At 39.9% G+C, this 20,731-nt stretch overlaps 1 protein-coding gene across 1 annotated transcript in view; it reads left to right on the forward strand.

Annotated features, from left to right (window-relative positions):
* Nucleotides 1–1,553: 1,553 nt before the first annotated feature.
* gabra3 (gamma-aminobutyric acid type A receptor subunit alpha3) overlaps nucleotides 1,554–20,731 on the forward strand; it is a gene marked incomplete at both ends in the record, with an annotated part of 59,867 nt that continues 40,689 nt past the window's right edge. The window contains one exon of the mRNA XM_080041600.1: nucleotides 1,554–1,639. Coding sequence (XP_079897726.1) covers nucleotides 1,554–1,639 — 86 coding nt within the window. The remainder of the gene's footprint in view (nucleotides 1,640–20,731) is intronic.

A 20,731-nucleotide genomic window follows, 5' to 3' on the forward strand; every position in this document is an offset into this window, starting at 1 on the left:
TGTTACCCCCTCGTTAAAAATACCAGGAACTCGGTAGTATGCAGCCAGTCGCTATGCAACATCCATAAAGTGCACTGTGTGTTTGCTGTGTTCATTCCTGGGTTTTATGTGACATATTATCATTGACGTGTTTTGTTGATGTGTGTAGGAGCTTATAAACTACAGCATCTCTTATGGTTACTGAGGGTGCGGTAAGTGTAAGCGCAGACGCAAGCACTCAGAATGAATGTATGAATGAATGTAACAGAGCATATGGGTTCAGTTTAATGTGGTTCTTATTAACATGTAGGTGGATTATTTAACATTGTATGTCTTCAATTAAGGACTGTACAAAAACATTGGTGTAGGGAGGGGGTGTACTGTACATTATACTGTGTTATCATTTAGTTTTGCCTTCCCTAAGACTTCCAGAAAAATAAAACATCGCATTATACCATAAAAGAATACATAGTACAACTCCTTGAACTGAAAAACAAAAATAGGAAAATTATAAAGAATACATTCAAAATGATGCACCCAAACACCAGAATTTAATATAGTCATGTAAGGTCCAATAAAATTTGACAAACATTATAAAATGATTTCCAAATATTCGTGCCAATCCGTGCCATCTGCAAAATAAGAGGAATAGGAATACATAGGAATTACATCTGGTTACTTTCCCGATGTGAGATGAGCTGTGGAGCTCACTATTCATCACAAATAAACCTATTAAAAGATTCTGAGTCACAAGATAAGCAGGTGTGTTTTGGAGCTAGAGACTGCTGGGGAGACTGTGTCCTCCAGACAGGTGTGCCAAACAGCTCACTGGTAAAATATAATTACCCAAGCTTATAATTGTCCACCGCTCACTGATGTGCAGGAGAGAGTATTGCAGCTGTGTGTGCTCCTACCCCAAGTAGGCTCTTGTTTTATGCATATTAATTCTAGTTACATGTGAAAAGTATATTGGTTGTTCATGTGTTTGTTAAACTGTTGAAAGACAGATTACATTGTGTGTGTGTGTGTGTGTGTGTGTGTGTGTGTGTGTGTGTGTGTGTGTGTGTGTGTGTGTGTGTGTGTGTGTGTGTGTGTGTGTGTGTGTGTGTGTGTGTGTGTGTGTGTGTGTGTGTGTGTGTGTGTTCAACCTTTCTCTTTTGACTGGACTGATTAGAAAGCTAAGAGCAAGATGTGATGCTCAACTTTCTAACAGATGAGTGGTTAGTTTGTGTCACTAAATCAAAAGACTTAATTTGATGTGGGACAGCCAAATGCTCCTTGGGATAATACTTAGTGTATCTGCTTGGTGTTACCAAGCAGACTTTCAGTCAGATAAATCAGGAATGTAAACCAGTCAAACCCAGGGTGGCATGCTATCATTTTAAATTAAATATTAAAAAGTAATGTAGCAAGTTGATGCCCATCACTTATTAATTTGGCTCTTGAGCAACATTTTGACATTTTCCTAAAATCACTTCTAAGCCGTTTGCCAGTCTTGGCTTCAGCATGACGCCATCTCCTTCTCTCCTATCTCTCTTCTGTCCTTTCTGCAGGAGTCTTGTGTTTAATCTGATATGGCTGCTGCACTTTGGAAGCCTAAATCACTGGACTCGGGCTTGTGGATCTTCCTCCTGCTCCTCAATCTCTTTCCTGAAGCCAGGTACAACAGCATACTGCATTTCACCTCTCATCCTTCCTCTTTTTGTATTTCCTGCAGTGATGTGTTTTGAATATTAACTGATGTATTAATTAGGCTCCCTGCCGCAGGAGACATTGTAATCTAACCCACCGTATTAGAAGAAAATGGTAATTTAAACTGAAAAAAACATATTTTTTTGTTGTTAGTGTGTGTGAGATGGTCTCAGCTGTGACCATCAGTTTGGCAAATGAAATAGCCAGAACTCCTTCATAGTGCGCAGGACTGCCTGGGAAAACCTTGAGTTTTGAATGATCGAGAAAAGCAGAGTATTTGTTTTTTTCTCCTTCATCCTCAGTAGATACTTTTGCACTCTAGTACATCCTGCGACTTTCAAATTTCAAATTTGACAAGGATTAAAATAGGACCCACGCCATCTTGTCCTAAATTGGGCCGATAGAAGAGCAAACATAAAGTGAGCTTACTGTGTCATCTAAATGTAGCTTGTGCTTCTACCCTGCTCCGGTCTAAATTTCACTGACTGGTGAATTAATTTGTATTGTGTAGCCCACCACAGCTGTGATTGTCCATTCACAGCATTTTCACTCCTGCATCCCGTGCATATTTTTTCACTTTTCATGTAAGAGTCTGCGAAAAAATTAATTAATAAAGAAGCTCCAGGATGTCTACGGGTCATTCTCATCACGATCCTTGTACTTTCAAAACGAATATATCGTGCAGTTTGCCATGTTAGCATTGTTGATAAGGTTGGATGCCAAGGTAGGGAGATGCGACGGAGTGTAAATCACTTTTAAGATTTTGCACGCTGGGAAAGGCTCACCGAACCTGGAAGAAAGCAGGCTGGGGAGAGAAATCAGAAAAGTGTTACAGGGATTAACCCAGTTTGCTTTGTCATTGTGCCACTTGGCTCCCCTTGCTTATAAGGAGCATACATCATTATTACATATATAAAATAGAAATGTGAGGCCAAGCTGCTGGCCAAACCTGAAAGTCTTAAACTTATTATACAAGAATATGTGCTTTGGCATTGCTGTAATACATGTTGTATGTTGTTCCCATAAACTTTTTTACTGAGATCTTGTTTGACCCCCCTGTCTACATTCAATAATCTTGTGTAGCCTACCTTTGATCTGGGGACTGTTTTTCAGGGTTTGGCTGGACCCTTTTGCTTTCCCCTAAAGCTAATTAGTGTGTTAGCTTCATTCATAGTTTGCTTCCACCTTTGTTGCAACAGTTTGAGTACGCCACATTCTGACAATGACCCCGTGGTGTTTGGCGTGAAAGCACCAATGACTTCAACCCCATCCGACACCTTTGGGATGAATTGAAACGCTGATCCCGAGTCAGGCCTTATCGCCCAACATCAGTTGTCGACCTCAGTAATGCTCTTTGTGCTGAATGGGAGCTCATCCCTGAAGCCAGTTCCCAAAATTGATTGTGCAAGAGGGGAATCTGTTGTAGCAGCAGATTAATGCCCATGGTTTTTGTAATGCAGTGGGGTGTCCAGGTGCCCACATCGGTCAGGATCAGAGGTTTTCCAACTTTGCAGGGGGGCACAGGAAAGCTTTAGGGGGAGCGCAAAGGGAGAGACGTTTTGGGACATTTTACATCATAATGACTCCTCTCTCTTTGAGTCATAACTCATAAGTGAAGTCTAAACACACATACATACTTTTAGGTTCAGTGTGTCGTACAACTTCCAAGGATATCATTATCTCTGCCTCATCCAAATCAAATCAGGTTTTGCTTTAGTAACAAAGTTATAAAGTGAAAGTTGTCCGTACTCCATGTTTTCCTTACAAACAGTAGCTGCTAATAGCTAATTCAGCATACTTTTTGAATGAGTCTATTTGTCAAAATGTAAACAAAATTGTATAAATACAAAATGGGGCTCAAGTTGTAATCAAGCTGAATCCATTATGTCTGCGGGGGGCCAAATGTTTCAGAAAAGGCCTGATTTGGATTAATTGGGGCTAAAAACCATAAAGACCAAGCTAAGATTCACACTAAGTATAGAAGCAAAGGTCTTAATGGTCATAATTGACAAACTACTGTCCCCTTCACCTTATTGGCTAAAAAATAACAAATAGTTAATAGATACTTCAAATATTCATAGTATTAGGTATGACCTTGGATTGATTATGCATCATGAGGACAGAAAACCAGATATAAGATTAAGATAAATGATTGGCATTATCATTTAGCATGTTAAAAACACAAACAAATGAAAAATCATTTAATGTAATGGGAGCATAAGGTTAATAAAGGAAAAGTATGACATTTTGACATATTCAGGGACAGAACATTTCCAGCAGGGCCCAAAAAGTCAATGCAATTCATTATGCATAGACCTAACATGGAATGACAGGGATTTTCACAAATGTTAATCTTTCTGCAATTACTTGGGACATGATGTTGTGCACATATGCAAAGCCCTTGCACAGCAGTCTTTACGTCACACATTTTATTCAGTTCAACCCGCACTAAAAGAGGCTTTACCTCAGTTACTTTGAGGAAGGATATTATTAGATGTTGCCTCTTGAGAAAATCCAAACGTGAACTAAAAGTGGAATTTCTCTCGAAATGTGCATCTGAGAGTGAAAGTGCATATTAATTGTCCATCAAATTCGAATTTAGAAATAATCCTCAGAACACCATTGCACACGTCCTCTCAGAATATCTGCATATGAGTAGAGCTGTCTCTCTGAGAGCTGCCACCCCCCTGATGCCCACTGATGCTATCTACAGGCTCCAAATCGGCTTTACGACAGTTGAGGCAGGAGTCTTTCCTAATGGATTAAGGTGTAACAGACAAATCCTCTATAGAAGGGTCCGTCACTTTGCACATCCAAAAGATTCTTAATTTCCTGCGCATAGAAAGTCAGGTGCTGATTAAGCCAATATTTCCATGAATCCATGTATAACATGAATGAGAAGGCTGTGTTCATTTCCATTCAGCAGTGGTCTTTCAATCCAGGGGCTCGGCTAACTTCTAACCCCCATCAACAGTCATCACTTAAACAAAATGGACAACAAGATGGCCTGAGTGTCCACACTTGTTATCTGTTGCACAGCTGCCAGCTAACGTGGCACATAATCAATAGCTTTAAGGATGAGAGTGCTATATACATTTTGCCTATGGATTGGCTCTGAAGTTGCTCAGCCTCAAATGGCTTTTTCACATGAATTATTCACAACATGGCAGAGTAGGATGATCACATTGAGATGCGACCTGGTCAACAGATAACATTATGTTTCGGTAGTGTTGTCAAGGTTAATGTGTCACAGGTCTAGATGAGGAGTAATGTATTCATTGCTGGGCCACTACACTGATTGAATGACCAGGCAAATAGTTTCTGTTTGGACTCAAAAGAAAAGAAAGTCAAATGTTTACTGGTCATTAATGTAAATTCAGAAATAATCAATGAATATGTGCTTCATGCTTTACTAGCCAACTAACAAACACTTATATATTTCCCATTTTTATTAAATAAAGACTATTTTTTTAACAGCATTAATTAATTGTATTAGTCAGCCTGGCGGGTATTGTATAATCGAGTATCAGTCAGTCTGTTGGCGTAGAGCAGCGAGACAGGTCAAGTGTCTGGAAGATTCAGCGATGATAGTGAAGCATTGCATGCAAACACAATCGGTGCAAAAGTTCAGTAAGTCAAAAGGGTACCATCAACTATCCCTGTAAGATATAATGGATGGTCGGGGTAATCAATTCAACCTTCACCTTTGTTTTCACCTATTAATAAGTATTGGAATAAAAGGGGTAACATTTTTTCTTTTTTAGGGCAGAGTGTCTGCTGAAACCCTATCAATATATTAAACCTGTGAGCGAAATAACTTATGGGAATGGTAGTAGCAGAAACCTTTACAATGAAAACATGTTTTTTGTTTTTAGGTTCAGTCTGTTCGCTTTTTCCAGTGTTGCCTATTATTTTAAAGTTATATTTATCTGTTTTTCTATGCTCCTGACAATATTCTATTTGAATTGTAACTGATGAGCCAAGTAACCAACATCGAAAAGCTTGATTTTTGAGAGAATGTGCTAGTAGTAAACAGCAATAATGCTTACTGTAACAGTTTGTCATCAGAAACTGTCTTTCCAACAACCCAAACTATTTTAAAACTGCATTTATCTGTGTCTTGTGCTTTTTGATTTCAGTCAAGTATTTATTGATACAGTAAGCATCTGAACAATGAAATTAAAAAGTGACCAATTAGTGGACAACCCTAGAAGGCATGAATAAAGCCAAAACTCAAAGGGATTTTTTCACAATGTGACTGCACAGCTGCACATTGATCTCAAGACCACTCAGTCCTGGAAATACACAAAGACTGAGGCGTCTGGTGACGGAAAAGAGCCTCAATATATATACATCAATGAAACTGTTCGATAAAAATGTATGTTTGCATCTTTAGCATTTTGTTTTTATGGCGTTTATTTGCTTTTTCAGTCTTATTTCCTTGTGGACTCCCATTCTTTTCCAATGTCTATGAAACCAAATTACTTCAGTACATCTCATTCCCTCGCCAACCAGCAACATCCACCCCCGACTTCTTCTGAAGTTGAATCTGTGTCTGAGGTAATACAATGGATAAACAGCCGATTCAGTACAGATTAAAATCCTTGCCTCTAACTGTGCCTTTGGAAATGTTACACAGACTCACTAAAAGTGTTTGAACAAAGGGTTTGTAATGGAAAGTGTAGGTGTACAATTAAACAAGGAAATAAATCTGTCTGATTTATAGGGGCATTTGGGTTTTAAATTTCACAGAGATATACATATAAATGACTGCATTGGCTGACTGCATGAACATATTCTGCTGCTCAAGGCTACATGGCTTGTTTTTTGGTCAAAATCTAGCAAGAAGATTCCTTCCCCGTCATGGACTAAAAACCAACCGACAGTTGACAGAAGTTATATCATAAAATGCAAAGACAGACACTATGCAGTAATAATGAAGACAGTCAAGACAATATCACACATACCGGCTGTATCACATATTTGAACGACTCAATAAATGCGTCAGACTTCTTTGGCAGTTTATCAAATAGCTTTTTTGGGGATCAGACTTATTCATTGTTTCTTATAGGGTTGATAGTTATTATTCTCTGGCCTGTGCTTCTTGAAATATTTTTTTTTGGCAGATTCAAGATAGACAGTTCTGATTAGTAAAATAAATTACAGAATCAAGAATTTTTTTTTCAAAATTATTTAATCAGATGAGGTCTTTAAGATAGTGGATCATTTTAAATTGACTGCTTGAAAGTGTATAGCTGTGGATCTGCTCACAGATTAAAAACCTACAGAGCCAATGGCGTTAAACTGGTAATAAGTGACTATTAATGACCTTCTGTTGGCTCTGTTAATATGTGTAGTTGTAGACACAGCTTATCCTTTCTATTAACAAATGTTTGGTCTGGTGCTCATGATCTGAAGTATTTATGCCGCTCACTTGCAGCTTGTTCTAACAGTGCTTAAAGAGGTAATTGTAGAACAAAGTCTGGAACAAGATGGACACATAGGCTTTACAACTATGCTTTGTGATAACGCCAGACAGTGTGGTTTGGAATAAACTGGAAATATGTGTCCAAGTAGTCAGATGGTGTCTTGCTTTTGCAATTCGGTCTTTGGACTACACTCAGTCTGGTTTTCACAAATGTGTTTTTGGCAGGTGGTCGGACCAAATGTAGAGTAAAGCTGTGTTTTGTTACAACTATGATACACAGACAAACACTTTAGAACGAGGACCTGTATTGATATTAAAATACTAAATTATAAGTGTGTTGAATGACAACACAGAGAGAATAGACAATTATTGCTCAACCTTTGTATCCAACCAGTTACAGCACAAATTGTTCCGTGTACTTCTATACTGAAAATAACTTGGAGCATTATTAACAATGGCTCTTCCTTTCCTATGCACTTAGCAGAAAAGGTAAGCATTATTTCAAGGCAAAATTTATCTATATACAAGGAACTTGTATTCAAACATACAGGGAGCTATTGTTCCCCAGACAGGTACCAGCAGTGTTGCTGTTAGGAGAACCTATGATAGCACTACCTATTCAGCTTGTGTTGTACCTGTAGCTATCACTTTCCATCGCAAATTGAGATTTGATTGTGCGCGACCGGGTTGTCATGTAGGTGTCTTTCTGAAAGTGGCAAGGCATTAAAGGGATGCTTCAGTATTTTTAAAGTGGGGTTGTATGGGGTACGGAGGCATAGTTAGTGTGTTAACAAATGGAGATGGGGACCAGCGCAGTCATTTCGACAGATTCATCGATAATGAAAATAATTAAGTCGCAGCCCCAATGTAGATACTGTACATGCACACATGCGTAGGTCACTTCAGCATCAAACGCTTATCCATTTGTCCCACCAATTATCAAATATGTTAAATATTTTCAAATATACCGATTTTCGGCAAACATTACAGACCACATTTTTAATAACTCATAAAACCAAGATTCCTTTGTGTAATATGTTTTCCCTTTTAACTTGGTCCAAGTCCTGTCATGTGACTGTGTGTAAGGAAGGTCATCTAAATGTACTTAGTATGCTGAATGGACTGCTGTGACTTACTGACTGACATGGGTAACCACATGAAGGCTTTAAAGGCAAAGGCTATTCTGACATCATCCCGCTGTGAACGAATTACGAAACATGTTATGCAAACTAGAAAATATCTACTACGAAAGGCTGGGTGTTTAACCTCCTATTTACTATGCATTGAGAAAACCACATCCCCTGTGCCCCTGTTCTATGGAGTGGGTAACTAATGGGTCGGAAATATAGTCACTTTCTGCTGCTGTAAGCATATAAAAGGAAGAAAAAGAAATTGAGTTGAAATGAGAATAGGAGATGAGGCAAGCGTGCATGTGTTACAGAAAGTTTAAACAATGAAAGAATAACAATGCTGTCAAGGATGCTAGCAATGAGAAAGAGGGGCACCAATAATATCAGCCTTTTGTTTCACTTAGGGCCACACTCTAAGGCATCCGCTGCCTAGCCAGATGGGGGATGCATATGTTGGCTGTAAAACCTGTAAGACACTGTTGTGTCCTTTACCTGTGGCTCCAGCGTCACTAAATCAAGGCAACATTGAGAGAAATATACGCACTCTACCTGGTTGGGAATCACATGGGCCCTCATTTATCAAACTTGCGTGGAAACTGGTGCAGATCCTGGCGCAAATACCTCCCTACGCCAGGTATCACGTGGGATTTATCAAACAGTCGTATCTTGCCAATCTCAGCGTACGCCAGGCCATTATTGATAAATGCGGCGGCTGAAAACAATCGTATCACGCCCCTATATTTTCTCAGTTTAGAGGCCTCGCCCAGAGGTTTTACGACATGGATATGCGCATTACGGCACAGAAGAGGAACTTCTCTGAAGTAGAAATTGACAAAATAACAGCGAAAGAAGAAAAAAAAAGAGTTTCATTTCGGAGCATTACAAGCGGCATCAAAGAACGACAGAAGGCAGCAGTTAGGAAGGAAATAACTCCTGCGGTCAACAGCGTTGGTGTTGACAACAAACAATCTCCAGCGCTCAAATGCTATAAAACAGCATATACAATTATATGTCGCCATTTCTTTACATAGATGAAGAAAAAGTGGTCTGACTCAAAAATCGCCACTAAAAAAAGCGTGTTGCTGTTCTGAAATGCAACCAACGTGCGGGCATAATATAAGTGGTAGAGGAGAAAAAGACGTACCAACTGTCCGATAATGGTCCCCATAAAATAAATACACGTCTGCAGAGATTTGAATGATTAAAATGTATTGGCCCTTTTAGATAGCACTACTCAAAAGGGGTTTAAAAACTAAAAATACCACATTTTGCATTTTACTGTATGACAGCATGCGCTTGGCACCATGGACATATAAAGAAAGCTTGGCAAGCGTGGTCAGCCCGGCCGTCAGCTGCACAAGCCGACCCGGCAACGATCAGCTGTGAGAGCGCCCACTGTCCTGCTGAGCTGCTCCACTAGCAGATCGGAAAAACGTGCCGGTTAACGGTGGAAATAAATCGCTCGCTTAAGCGATCAATGACACATTAAAAGAGGAACTAACATCTAAAAAGTGTGTCAAATAAATAAAATGTTAAGTTGAATGTTATGCCGTGTATTTTTTATCATAAAGAGCAGTGTAGGCCTACTACATATTTAATAGGCTACTTAGGCTAACATTTTGAATGAATGCAGCCCCCGTGCCTCAGTGTCCCCCCAGCTGCTCCAAGTCGAAGATAACTGCCCTTACGCAGTCCCATGCAGTGCTCCTAAGTGGCCGGTGTGCGCACTATTGAATCAGCTCTCCTACTCAGTTGCACACCATAAGCTGCACAATTTTAAGTGATTAATATCTTTATTTTGGTCTGAGCAAACACTGCATTTGTATTACCTTCTAATAATTGTCCAACAAAGTCATCGGCTACCCGGCACAGCCTGCACTGCGAGTCCATGCTGTTTACAAACTTGCGTACACGAGCTGAGAGCTGGCGTGGGATTTGAGCGTATCCTACGCTCACGTCCATATTGATAAATGCCGAGATTTGCGTGAAAATGTACGTACACCCATTTTTCTGGTCTACGCACGGTTGATAAATGAGGGCCATGGAGTGTAGTATTGCTTGTGTAGCCAGGATTCATGTGTTGGCTTGTTACAATAAACTCAGCACGAACCTATTTGATATATTGGACTCTGTTTGCCCGCCCCCCCCCCCGCCCCCCTAGGTGTAAATTGTAATGAGATTTGGAATAAAAAAAGGGGGGGGATGTCAGCCTCAAGAATCGCTCGAGTTTCTCTTGAACCTTTTGAGTCGTTTTAATCTGGCTTTCCTAAGGCTTTGTAGAAAATGATTCACAATATGAAGTCATTTGGTGGTCCTTTTCTATAATAAAGAAAAAACACATCTTTTAAAGCCATAAAGGTTTTACAGCCATAGAATAGCATGGAGTTCTATGGAGCATGCGTATAGTTCTAAATTATCTTTTCATTGCTGCCGATGCAGGTGAGTGGGCTTCCCTAATCCCTGCAGATATCAGTGCTGCATGTGACAACCGAGGGGCCTGGTTTACTTCCTGAAGCGCCTCTGAAAGTAGGTTGGTGTCACAAACGTTGATATCACACGTTTCAGATCATATCTTTATGTTAGATCAGTTCCCGCTGCTGTAGGGAGGGTGTTGTCTTACCCAGCGTATTTCAATTGTGCTGCTGTATATCTTTTGTCTTGCAAAATATACATCCCCCATCACATTACAAGATTTTTTTAAATAGATTAGCTTCTTTTAATAGAAAAACCAGTATAAACGTTGCTGTGGATCTCCACATTGAGCCTTGACTGCATTTTCAAATCTGATTAGGTTGAAATACTGTAATTGTTTGCAATGTTATGATGTGGATTACTAAAATTAGCTGATCCAGCCCACGTTTTATAAGAAATAACCAATCTCCTGTTTTTCTTTTTGTATATGCCGCCTTAAAGCCTTTGAGAAAACAGATCCACTTTTTTAGTTTTGCAGTGTGAACAGAATAAAGGGTATTTGCCCTTCCTCTGACCTTGGTCAGCAGAGCATTGAAATAAAGCTAGTTAAAGGCCAAGGACAATAAGAGAGGTGAAACACGTTAAAATCTGAGATCAAGTAAGGCAGAGGCTATTACAGGGATGGACTCGGGCTTTGAGACTGTGTGCGGGAGGAGCATGAATGTGTATTGAATGGAAAAGGGGAGCACCGTGCTACAAAGGATAGACCAGTGTTGTATAGCTAAAACAGTAATATGCACCAAATGATACAGTATATTTTAAGAAGAGCTCGACTTTTGAGTGAAATTATCTGTGTCATGATAGAATCATTTTAAATCACTGAGTCCTCAGTGGATGACAAATGTCATTATACACACACTATAGTGTAAACACACATTTCTGTAAACGTCACCAAATCAAGCTGCCATACAGAGCTGAGACTGCAGAAATTATGGAACCAACTTCCACAAAAAGTCACAGACAACATTTTGTGTTTCCAACACCATCAAGAACATGGTATTGAACCGCAGTGTTAGAAGATTTGTTGGTAGTACCAGCTGGAAATGAAAATTTCTCAATTGATTTTCCTGCTCTTGTTCCACTGTCTGAACAAACTGCCTGTTAAACATATACTCCAACTTTTGGCTGTTAAAGTGATCAATGGGCCAAGGAGGCCCAGAATAAGCCTCCACCTCTTGCATTAGCTGGAAGTCTTAAACAGATTCCTAAATTGAAGTCGTTTCATCAGTTCTGTGCTACAGGCAGGACACTGCAACTCTCTTGGTACTCTCTGAAATGTGTAACAGTTTCTTCCTATTAGTCAATATAATTGAGAAAAGTAGTCATCACAAAGAAGAAATTAACTTGGCATCTAGTGTAACCCAGGTTCATGCCTTACCCTATAAACCTGAACCATGAAATAAATGACAAATGACATTCTGACAAAATCAGAAGAATAAATATTAAATTGCAATTTGCACAATATATGAGTTTTAATTTGTGTCATACAAACAATAACATATCAAACGCATCATTGTTAACCCATTCAACAATGAGTTACTTTTAAAAACCTTTTTGAGTATTTAATACATGGAAAATACCAGTTTTAAGGGAGTATGACAACATTATACATACAGAATACAGGATTTGCATCCTCTATAATGAAGCTATCACGCAGCAATAAAAAAAACACCAATGGAACCAGTATGTTGGAAGAGGATTTCAGTAAGTTTGGCAACTTTTTTTTATCACAACCACTTTACTTTGCAATTTAGGCATATGTAAAAATAAAACACAGGTTATAAATATCTCAATTTCTACTCTAAATATACCTAATTTTGTAATTTCCACCTTTAATTGTTTTACTTCATTGATACAAACACTGTTTGCTGCTTTTTGATATGCATAATGTATGAAATGCATGAAGTGTCAGTTAAAATGTTGATGTTTTTATTACATTAACTTTTTAAACATTGGCAAAGATATCCATGAAAAAACACTTTTGGATCACTGCATGAAGTCATCCATCTTGGATGTCTGAATTGAAGGCTTTATGGAGACTGAATGATTATACGTGCAATGCATGTATTTGATTGTATACATCAGGTTTTTCTGGAAAAAAAAATATCACACTGATGATGGAGAGGTCTCAAAAATCATGTATCAAATATCATGTATCAAATATGATGCGCAGGGCGCTACCGGGTTAAGAAGTCTGCCAGGCATGGCCAACAAGGAAAAGGCCCAGGGTCTAATCCAGAACATGCTGGAGGGACTCCAGCCAAGCCGTCTGGAGGAAGCTACTGGGCAAAGATGGATGGATGGATTGAATTGTTCAGCTACAACTTTAAACTCCTGAACTGGATATTAAAGTTGGAAATTAGATTTTTAACAAAAATCCTTACTTTGAGCGTACTGCTACAAAGGGGGGACAAGAATGTGTACAAACTTCATGCCAATCCATCCAATAGCTACTGATTAAGATTTATAGCCATCAATGTCTGTCTCTCCACTGCTTTGTTGACATTTTCTTGAACAAAATCAAATCTTCTCTGTTGTTAAGATATGTTAAAACTACTCTGTGTATCTAAAAAACAGCAAACCACTTGAGAGGGTAGAAAAATGTACCTACCTGGGAAGTCTTGTGAGCACTGATAATGCAGCCAGCAAAGACATCGACGCAAAAGACGTCTTGGAAAAGCTCTTAGCGCTTTTGCCATACTTCGGCCTATCTGGAAGTCCAAGCAATACAGCCTACAGACTAAGATCCGACTGTATAACAGCAACGTAAAGGCAGTACTATTATATGGCTCGGAGTGCTGGCGAGTTGTTCAAAGCTAAATGTCTTTCACAACAACTGTCTTAGAAGAATTTGCCGCATTTTCTGGCCAGTGAAAATCTCCAACCAAGACCTATACAGATAAACCGGAGGAACCAGCGTGGTGGACGACATCAAACGTTGACGTCTGAAATGGCTTGGACATGTTCAAGAATGGACAGTCAGCGTATCCCCAAGGTTGCCTTGAGATGGACACCAACAGGAAAGAGAACACGTGAAAGACCAAAACACACTTGGAGGAGAACAATTACAGCTGAGCTGGCTGAAATTAACCTTACCTGGGGCGAGGCACAACATGTTGCGAAAAACAGAAACAAATGGAGACACATTGTATCGGCCTAATTTCCCACGGGGGAAGAAGAGGCATAAGTAAAGTAAGTAAGTATCTAATTTTTAATATCTAAAGTGCTTTCACATATTATTGCACAAGTTCCAGTTTCCACAAATTCTAAAATAAATTCTTAGGGAAGCTCCTCTTAAAAACCAGAACCAAAGTGGATGAAAGAAGTAACATGGGAAATGCTCAAGATCAACAAACATATACGTATGTGGCAGTTGTCCCTGGAGTAAGCCAAAGCTACTCTTTTAGGAGCTATTACATCCGCCTTAAGTTTCTCTCCTGGGAATATTATCTATTCAAAACAGGCTAGTGGAAGACACAAGAAAGAAAAAAAAATCACTCATATTTTAAAAGGCTTTGAATGCTACAAGGCATCCATTGGTAAGAGACAATATGCTGCATAATTCCCTGCTGCATAACATTATCAATATATTGTTGCTAGACTTGGAGAGAATGTGAGTGGGAGGATCTGGTGAGGAAGATAAGTTGTGCTGTAAAGGTTAACTCATGCATGAATTCAAGCTTGGAATTTACTATGTATTAATAAGAATGTGCTAATTAGACATCCCCACCTCCACGCCTCTCTCCTCCATTGTGGGATTTAGTTGACAGGAAGATGGAATTAAAATTGTGTTGCCACATATAATAGATAAACCAGTGCCCCCATAACCGCAGTCAAGAAAAGTCATCAGCTTCCAATATATCTTCTTCCACAAAGCTCCGAGCAGCCTCACTAATCCCTCCTTTGGATTTCAGTCACCCCCCAGCGCTCAGCAGCAAGACATTTCAGTGAGGTCGTCGTCTCGGCACTTTAGTGGTGGATGGAATATCAGGATTCTGGTCAGTCATCTGAGGCTCACCTGCACTCAAGAGGATGTGACATACACTTAAGAGAGAGACAATGTAGGTGGGCGAGGATGCTGAGACAATAACTAAAGGTTCTCACTTTGAATTCAAGACGCATCAGAAGCAACATACAAATGTTTTTCCGCGTTTTTCAGAGAGACTGATCGTTTCTTTCCATCTCTCACGTACTTTCATCAGATCTCAGTAACAGTAATGGTTCCAAGTTACATTTAAATAGTACACCCTTGCATTCCTATAACAGTCAGACTCAAGTTGAACAGTCTAAAAAGAAATGTCAGAAGGAGCAGAAGTTTTTATTCAGTCTTTCATTCAATGCATTTCAGGACTGGTGGTATGGGAGGTTTGAAACGACAGATGTGTCAACAAAATAAGGTATTGCATAAGGCCTGCCGTGATGCAGTCGCCACATTGTGAGGGCACTGTGCTGTAAAAAATGTCATTACACAGTGCCTTGTTAAATAAATGGTGTCTATAAAGACCTTAACCAAAGACATGAAATTCCTTCCTGCATGTACTTCATCCAAGCTGTCATCCCAGAACAGTATGCAGAATGCAGAAGAAGAAAGAAAATTTCTGACGGAGTGGAAAAATCGGGAGTATAACGCCACCATAACTGATTTGTGGTCAAGCAGGACAAACAAGCCGTACATGAGTGTCACTGGACGTTGCATAAACAAGGACCGTCAGTTACAGAGTTGCTGCCGGCAATGGTTTGCCCACACATAAAAAGATGTGTTTGTCCAACTGGTGTCTAAAAGGATAGGGCCAGACGTGCATCACCACTGATATTGGATCAAACGTTATCAAAGCTGTGGATCTAAATCCATGGACCAGGCTTCATTGTTTTGGCCCCAGGCTGTTTCCTGCAATAGGTAAGTCTCTTGTCTGTGTGTGGTGTGTGTGTGTGTGTGTGTGTGTGTGTGTGTGTGTGTGTGTGTGTGTGTGTGTGTGTGTGTGTGTGTGTGTGTGTGTGTGTGTGTGTGTGTGTGTGTGTGTGTGTGTGTGTGTGTGTGTGTGTGTGTGTGTGTGTGTGTGTGTGTGTGTGTGTGTGTGTGTGTGTTTTAGTAGTAGTAGTTATGGTTGCTTGCTGTCTTCAGTGTGGTTTTTGCCCTTTTGTCTATATGTTAGTATTGTTTGAAAGCACTTTGAGATGCATTGTTTGTATCATAAGTTCTTTACACATGTTTATCATATTGTAATGTATGAATATTATTATTACTATTAATATTAACAATAACCTGCCTTACGATTTACTTGTTTTGCTTAATGTTATTCATTGTTTGCTTTCTCTGAAGCACATTGTGCTTTACCAGTGAAGTTTATCATTATTATCTTTTAATTTATGTATTTTCTTTTCAGAAATGCTGTGCAATTGAAGAGTAAATTGGACAGTCGGGACTTTGTAAACTGTTGGCAATTTTTCACACATAAAGCTGCACTGAGTGAGGCAAACACTGAAATCTGCCAGACAACTCCTTGATTACAGAGTGTCATACAAGATAAGGTGTTCAAGGCAGAGGACGATTGAGAGGTTGTTGGAGCAGAACAAGGTCCAGTGTTAGGTTATGTGTGAAGACATGAAGACGGGTCACCTGGTAACCACTTCGCAGGACACAAAGGTCCTCGAGTCAATCAACAACGCCCTGCATCCTGTCCAGTAGTGGACAGATGCCCCCTCTAGTGAAGCATATGTAAGCAATGGCAAACCTAATCTCCTGAGAAACATCAGTTCTGGCTGAAAATGGACACAGACCATACATAAATAGATGAACAAAGCAACCTACACTCAACAAAAATATAAACGCAACACTTTTGTTTTTGCTCCCATTTTTCATGAGATGGACTTAAAGATCTAAAATTCATTCCAGATACACAATATTACCATTTCTCTCAAACATTGTTAGTGAGCACTTCTGCTTTGCTGAGATAATCCATCCCACCTCACAGGTGTGCCACATCAAGATGCTGATCTGACATCATGATTAGTGCACAGGTGCGCCTTAGACTGTCCACAATAAAAGGCCACTCTGAAATGTGATTTTTTTTGCTTTATTGGGGGTCTGGGGACTCAGAACCAGTCAGTATCTGGTGTGACCACCATTTGCCTCATGCAGTGCAACACATCTTCTTCGCATAGAGTTTATCAGATTGTCAATTGTGGCCTGTGGAATGTTGGTCCACTCCTCTTCAATGGCTGTGCGAAGTTGCTGGATATTAGTGGGAAGTGGTGCACGTATACGCCGGTCAAGCACATCCCAAACATGCTCAATGGGTGACATGTCCGGTGAGTATGCTGGCCATGCAAGAACTGGGACATTTTCAGCTTCCAAGAATTGTGTACAGATCCTTGCAACATGGGGCCGTGCATTATCTTGCTGAAACGTGAGGTGATATTCATGGATGTATGGCACAACAATGGGCCTCAGGATCTCATCACGGTATCTCTGTGCATTCAAAATGCCATCAATAAAATGCACCTGTGTTCTTCGTCCATAACAGATGCCTGCCCATACCATAACCCCACCACCACCATGGGCCACTTGATCCACAACATTGACATCAGCAAAGCGCTCACCCACACGACGCCACACACGCTGTCTGCCATCTGCCCTGAACAATGTAAACCGAGATTCATCCGTGAAGAGAACACCTCTCCAACGTGCCAGACGCCATCGAATGTGAGCATTTGCCCACTCAAGTCTGTTACGGCGACGAGCTGGAGTCAGGTCAAGACCCCGATGAGGACGACGAGCATGCAGTTGAGCTTCCCTGAGACGGTTTCTGACAGTTTGTGCAGAAATTGTTTGGTTATGCAAACCAATTGTTTCAGCAGCTGTCTCAGTGGCTGGTCTCAGACGATCTTGGAGGTGAACCTGCTGGATGTGGAGGTCCTGGGCTGGTGTGGTTACACGTGGTCTGCGGTTGTGAGGCCGGTTGGATGTACTGCCATATTCTCTGAAACGCCTTTGGAGACGGCTTATGGTGGAGAAATTAACATTCAATGCACGAGCAACAGATCTGGTTGACATTCCTGCTGTCAGCATGCCAATTGCACGCTCCCTCAATGCTTGTGGCATCTGTGGCATTTTGCTGTGAGACAAAACTGCACATTTCAGGGTGGCCTTTTATTGTGGACAGTCTAAGGCACACCTGTGCACTAATCATGATGTCAGATCAGCATCTTGATGTGGCACACCTGTGAGGTGGGATGGATTATCTCAGCAAAGCAGAAATGCTCACTATCACACATTTAGACAGATTTGTGAACAATGTTTGAGAGAAATGGTAATATTGTGTATCTGGAATGAATTTTAGATCTTTAAGTCCATCTCATGAAAAATGGGAGCAAAAACAAAAGTGTTGCGTTTATATTTTTGTTGAGTGTATTTACCACAAAATCAAACCAGGATCTAGTCCTGGGCAGGTGCTAGTTCTAGACCAACAGAGAGTTGGTGCCATTCTGTAACCAGTTTTCCTGGGCGAGAGCTGGTTGTTTAGCTGTGGAAACGCAAGAAACTGGCATGTTATTCGGGCACCAGCTCAGAACGCAGTCTAAAACTGCCTCAGTAAGCCTTTGGGCTTTTTTGTGTTTTTATCCCTGGCTTTTTATGTATTTTAATGTAACAGAGTGCTGTTCTTGTTTTTATATATGAAATGGTCGAATAAAATCAATCAGTGGTAAAGGATAACAGTGGTAACTGTGATGTTGCACAAACTGGAAATGCATGTTTCAGTTGAATGTACTATATTTAGATATTACATTTTGTATACGTTTATATGGCTTTTTTATGACAATATTTAGTGATCACTTTTTTTGATCGTCATCATCTCTGGTTTGTCAATTCATTACCTATATTGGATATCAGTTAATAAGATGCAGGACGATTTAGATCCTGCTCATTAGCAATAGCTATTTCAATGGAGGATTTAAAAAAAGAAAAGTTCCTATTTTTTCATTGGTTTTATTTTTTGTTATTATACATTTACTTAACTTGGAGTTACAGGTTTTGTGATAATTGTTCTATGTTTGATTGTTGTAATTTCTATGTCAAATATAAATAATAATAAATAAATTTTTTAAGCAATATATATATTTTATTTTCTGTCCTTGTGTTAGAATTTCAAGATGTTAATATTTTGAAGGTACTGTATATCATCCTTGTGTTAGAATTTAGATTTCTTAAGGTATCTCATTTGAGGCCTGTTTCAGGAAGCGGGTTTTGAGGCAACTCAGAGTATGTTTGCTCTGAGTTAGTGGAAACTCTGGGTTTTACGTTTCCGGAAGCAGGTTCAGCGCAACTCAGAGTCATTTTCTGCGGCAACATACGCTGGTTTGACCTACTCTGAGTTTGTTTTCACTTTGCGCTGCAGCTCCGACTGAAGTGTCACACCGCGTCCCTGTACAGTTTGAAGCTAAATCACTCCATAGAAATCTCCATCGGGATGTTTTTATTATTTCCTGATGATTTTAAGTTTGATCCATCATTTATCTGATCAGTAGCCTAGTTCTCAGCCCTCGTGTCGTTCATATAGGCAGCCACCTTACACACCGTGAACATGCTCTACTTTCAGATTAATGAACCTATTTGTGTTGCAGCTAATTTTTTTTTATTAACTGGAGTTTTCTAACATCTGTGCCACTGAACAGATTCTATCAAATAAAACTGCAGAAGCCAATTAGCTTACAATTCAGAATGATCCCTCTCTGTCTTGTGTGACTCCAACATTCTCCCTTCAATGGAAATTCCTGACATTGACATTAAGAAAGTAATACCATTCCATGGGAAATTTAAATCAGTAATAGCTACACCGTACAGAGTCGGAGTGCATACACCGGCTTAACCACAGTTTTTCACTCACCTTTTTCATCAACTTTTATTCTGACTTCTCTGTTGCCCCCCTCAGAGCTCTTTTCTTTAGCGTATAATTAAATGTGTTCTCCTGCTGTGCAAATTCTCTCAAACTGTCTCAGATATCCAACATCCTGGAGCTGTAGCATAAGATGGCTGACCTCATGAAACAGGTCATATCAGCCACTGAATGGAACACACGTTTTCACACTTGAACTATATAATTACTCCCACTCACTCAAGTCTATTTGCTATCATGCGCTCAACTCATGTGGCACCTTCTATCTCAGGCTGCCACCATAACAGTTCTAATTACTGCTCTCTTCCCTCCAGCCTCCCCTGTCAATCCACACCTCCCGGCTGGCACCAGGCACCCGTGTGCCCTGAGTGACCACCAGTACATTTCTTACCCGGCCAAGCCTTCAATCCTTCAATCCAACCTGTCAGACATGTTTCAGTGCACCAACCTTGGATCAGATCCAGGCCACTCACTCTCTGCCCACACACATTTGTTCCCAACAGACTACAAAGTCAGTCTTGCCTTGCCACATCGACTTTACAGTAAACCTCCGCAGCAGAAGCTAGACACTTTATCTGAACAGAGAGCAAACAGAGAACAACGAGAACAAAGATACAGACTCAAATAGAACAGGGTCTGTATTACCCCACCATCCCACCCTATATCCTGTACACTTATTAAATGGCGCATACGATGCAAACAAGATAATATTTTACAATTTCTAATATATTTTCTCTCTCTCTTTGAAAGAGAAAAGAGAACGAGTCCCCGTTACTTCAGCTGAAAAACGTTGCAAAATGGGCATGACCATAATTAATTAAAGAGAAGATTTCAACAGAACATGACCAATTAAGAAACTTTATTTTTGCATTTTAATCCAGAATGTCTCTACATCTGAGGGAATGCACTTCCATTCCCAAGTTAAAAGTCTGTTTGCACACACAGTATAACATTTTTCATACATTCCAGGACATAATGTTTAATATGTGTTTCTCTCAACTAATGATGCCATCAGAAAATCTGACTTTTTGTGCTGCGCTTCGTTTTTTTACTGCTACCATGAATGTGATATACTAACAGAATGGTAACTGTAAATGCCCATTTTAAGCTCTTAAATTATTAATAGTGACTCCAAT

The sequence above is a fragment of the Ammodytes marinus genome (genome assembly GCF_949987685.1).
Source record: "Ammodytes marinus genome assembly, chromosome: 14".
Lineage (NCBI taxonomy): Eukaryota > Metazoa > Chordata > Actinopteri > Uranoscopiformes > Ammodytidae > Ammodytes > Ammodytes marinus.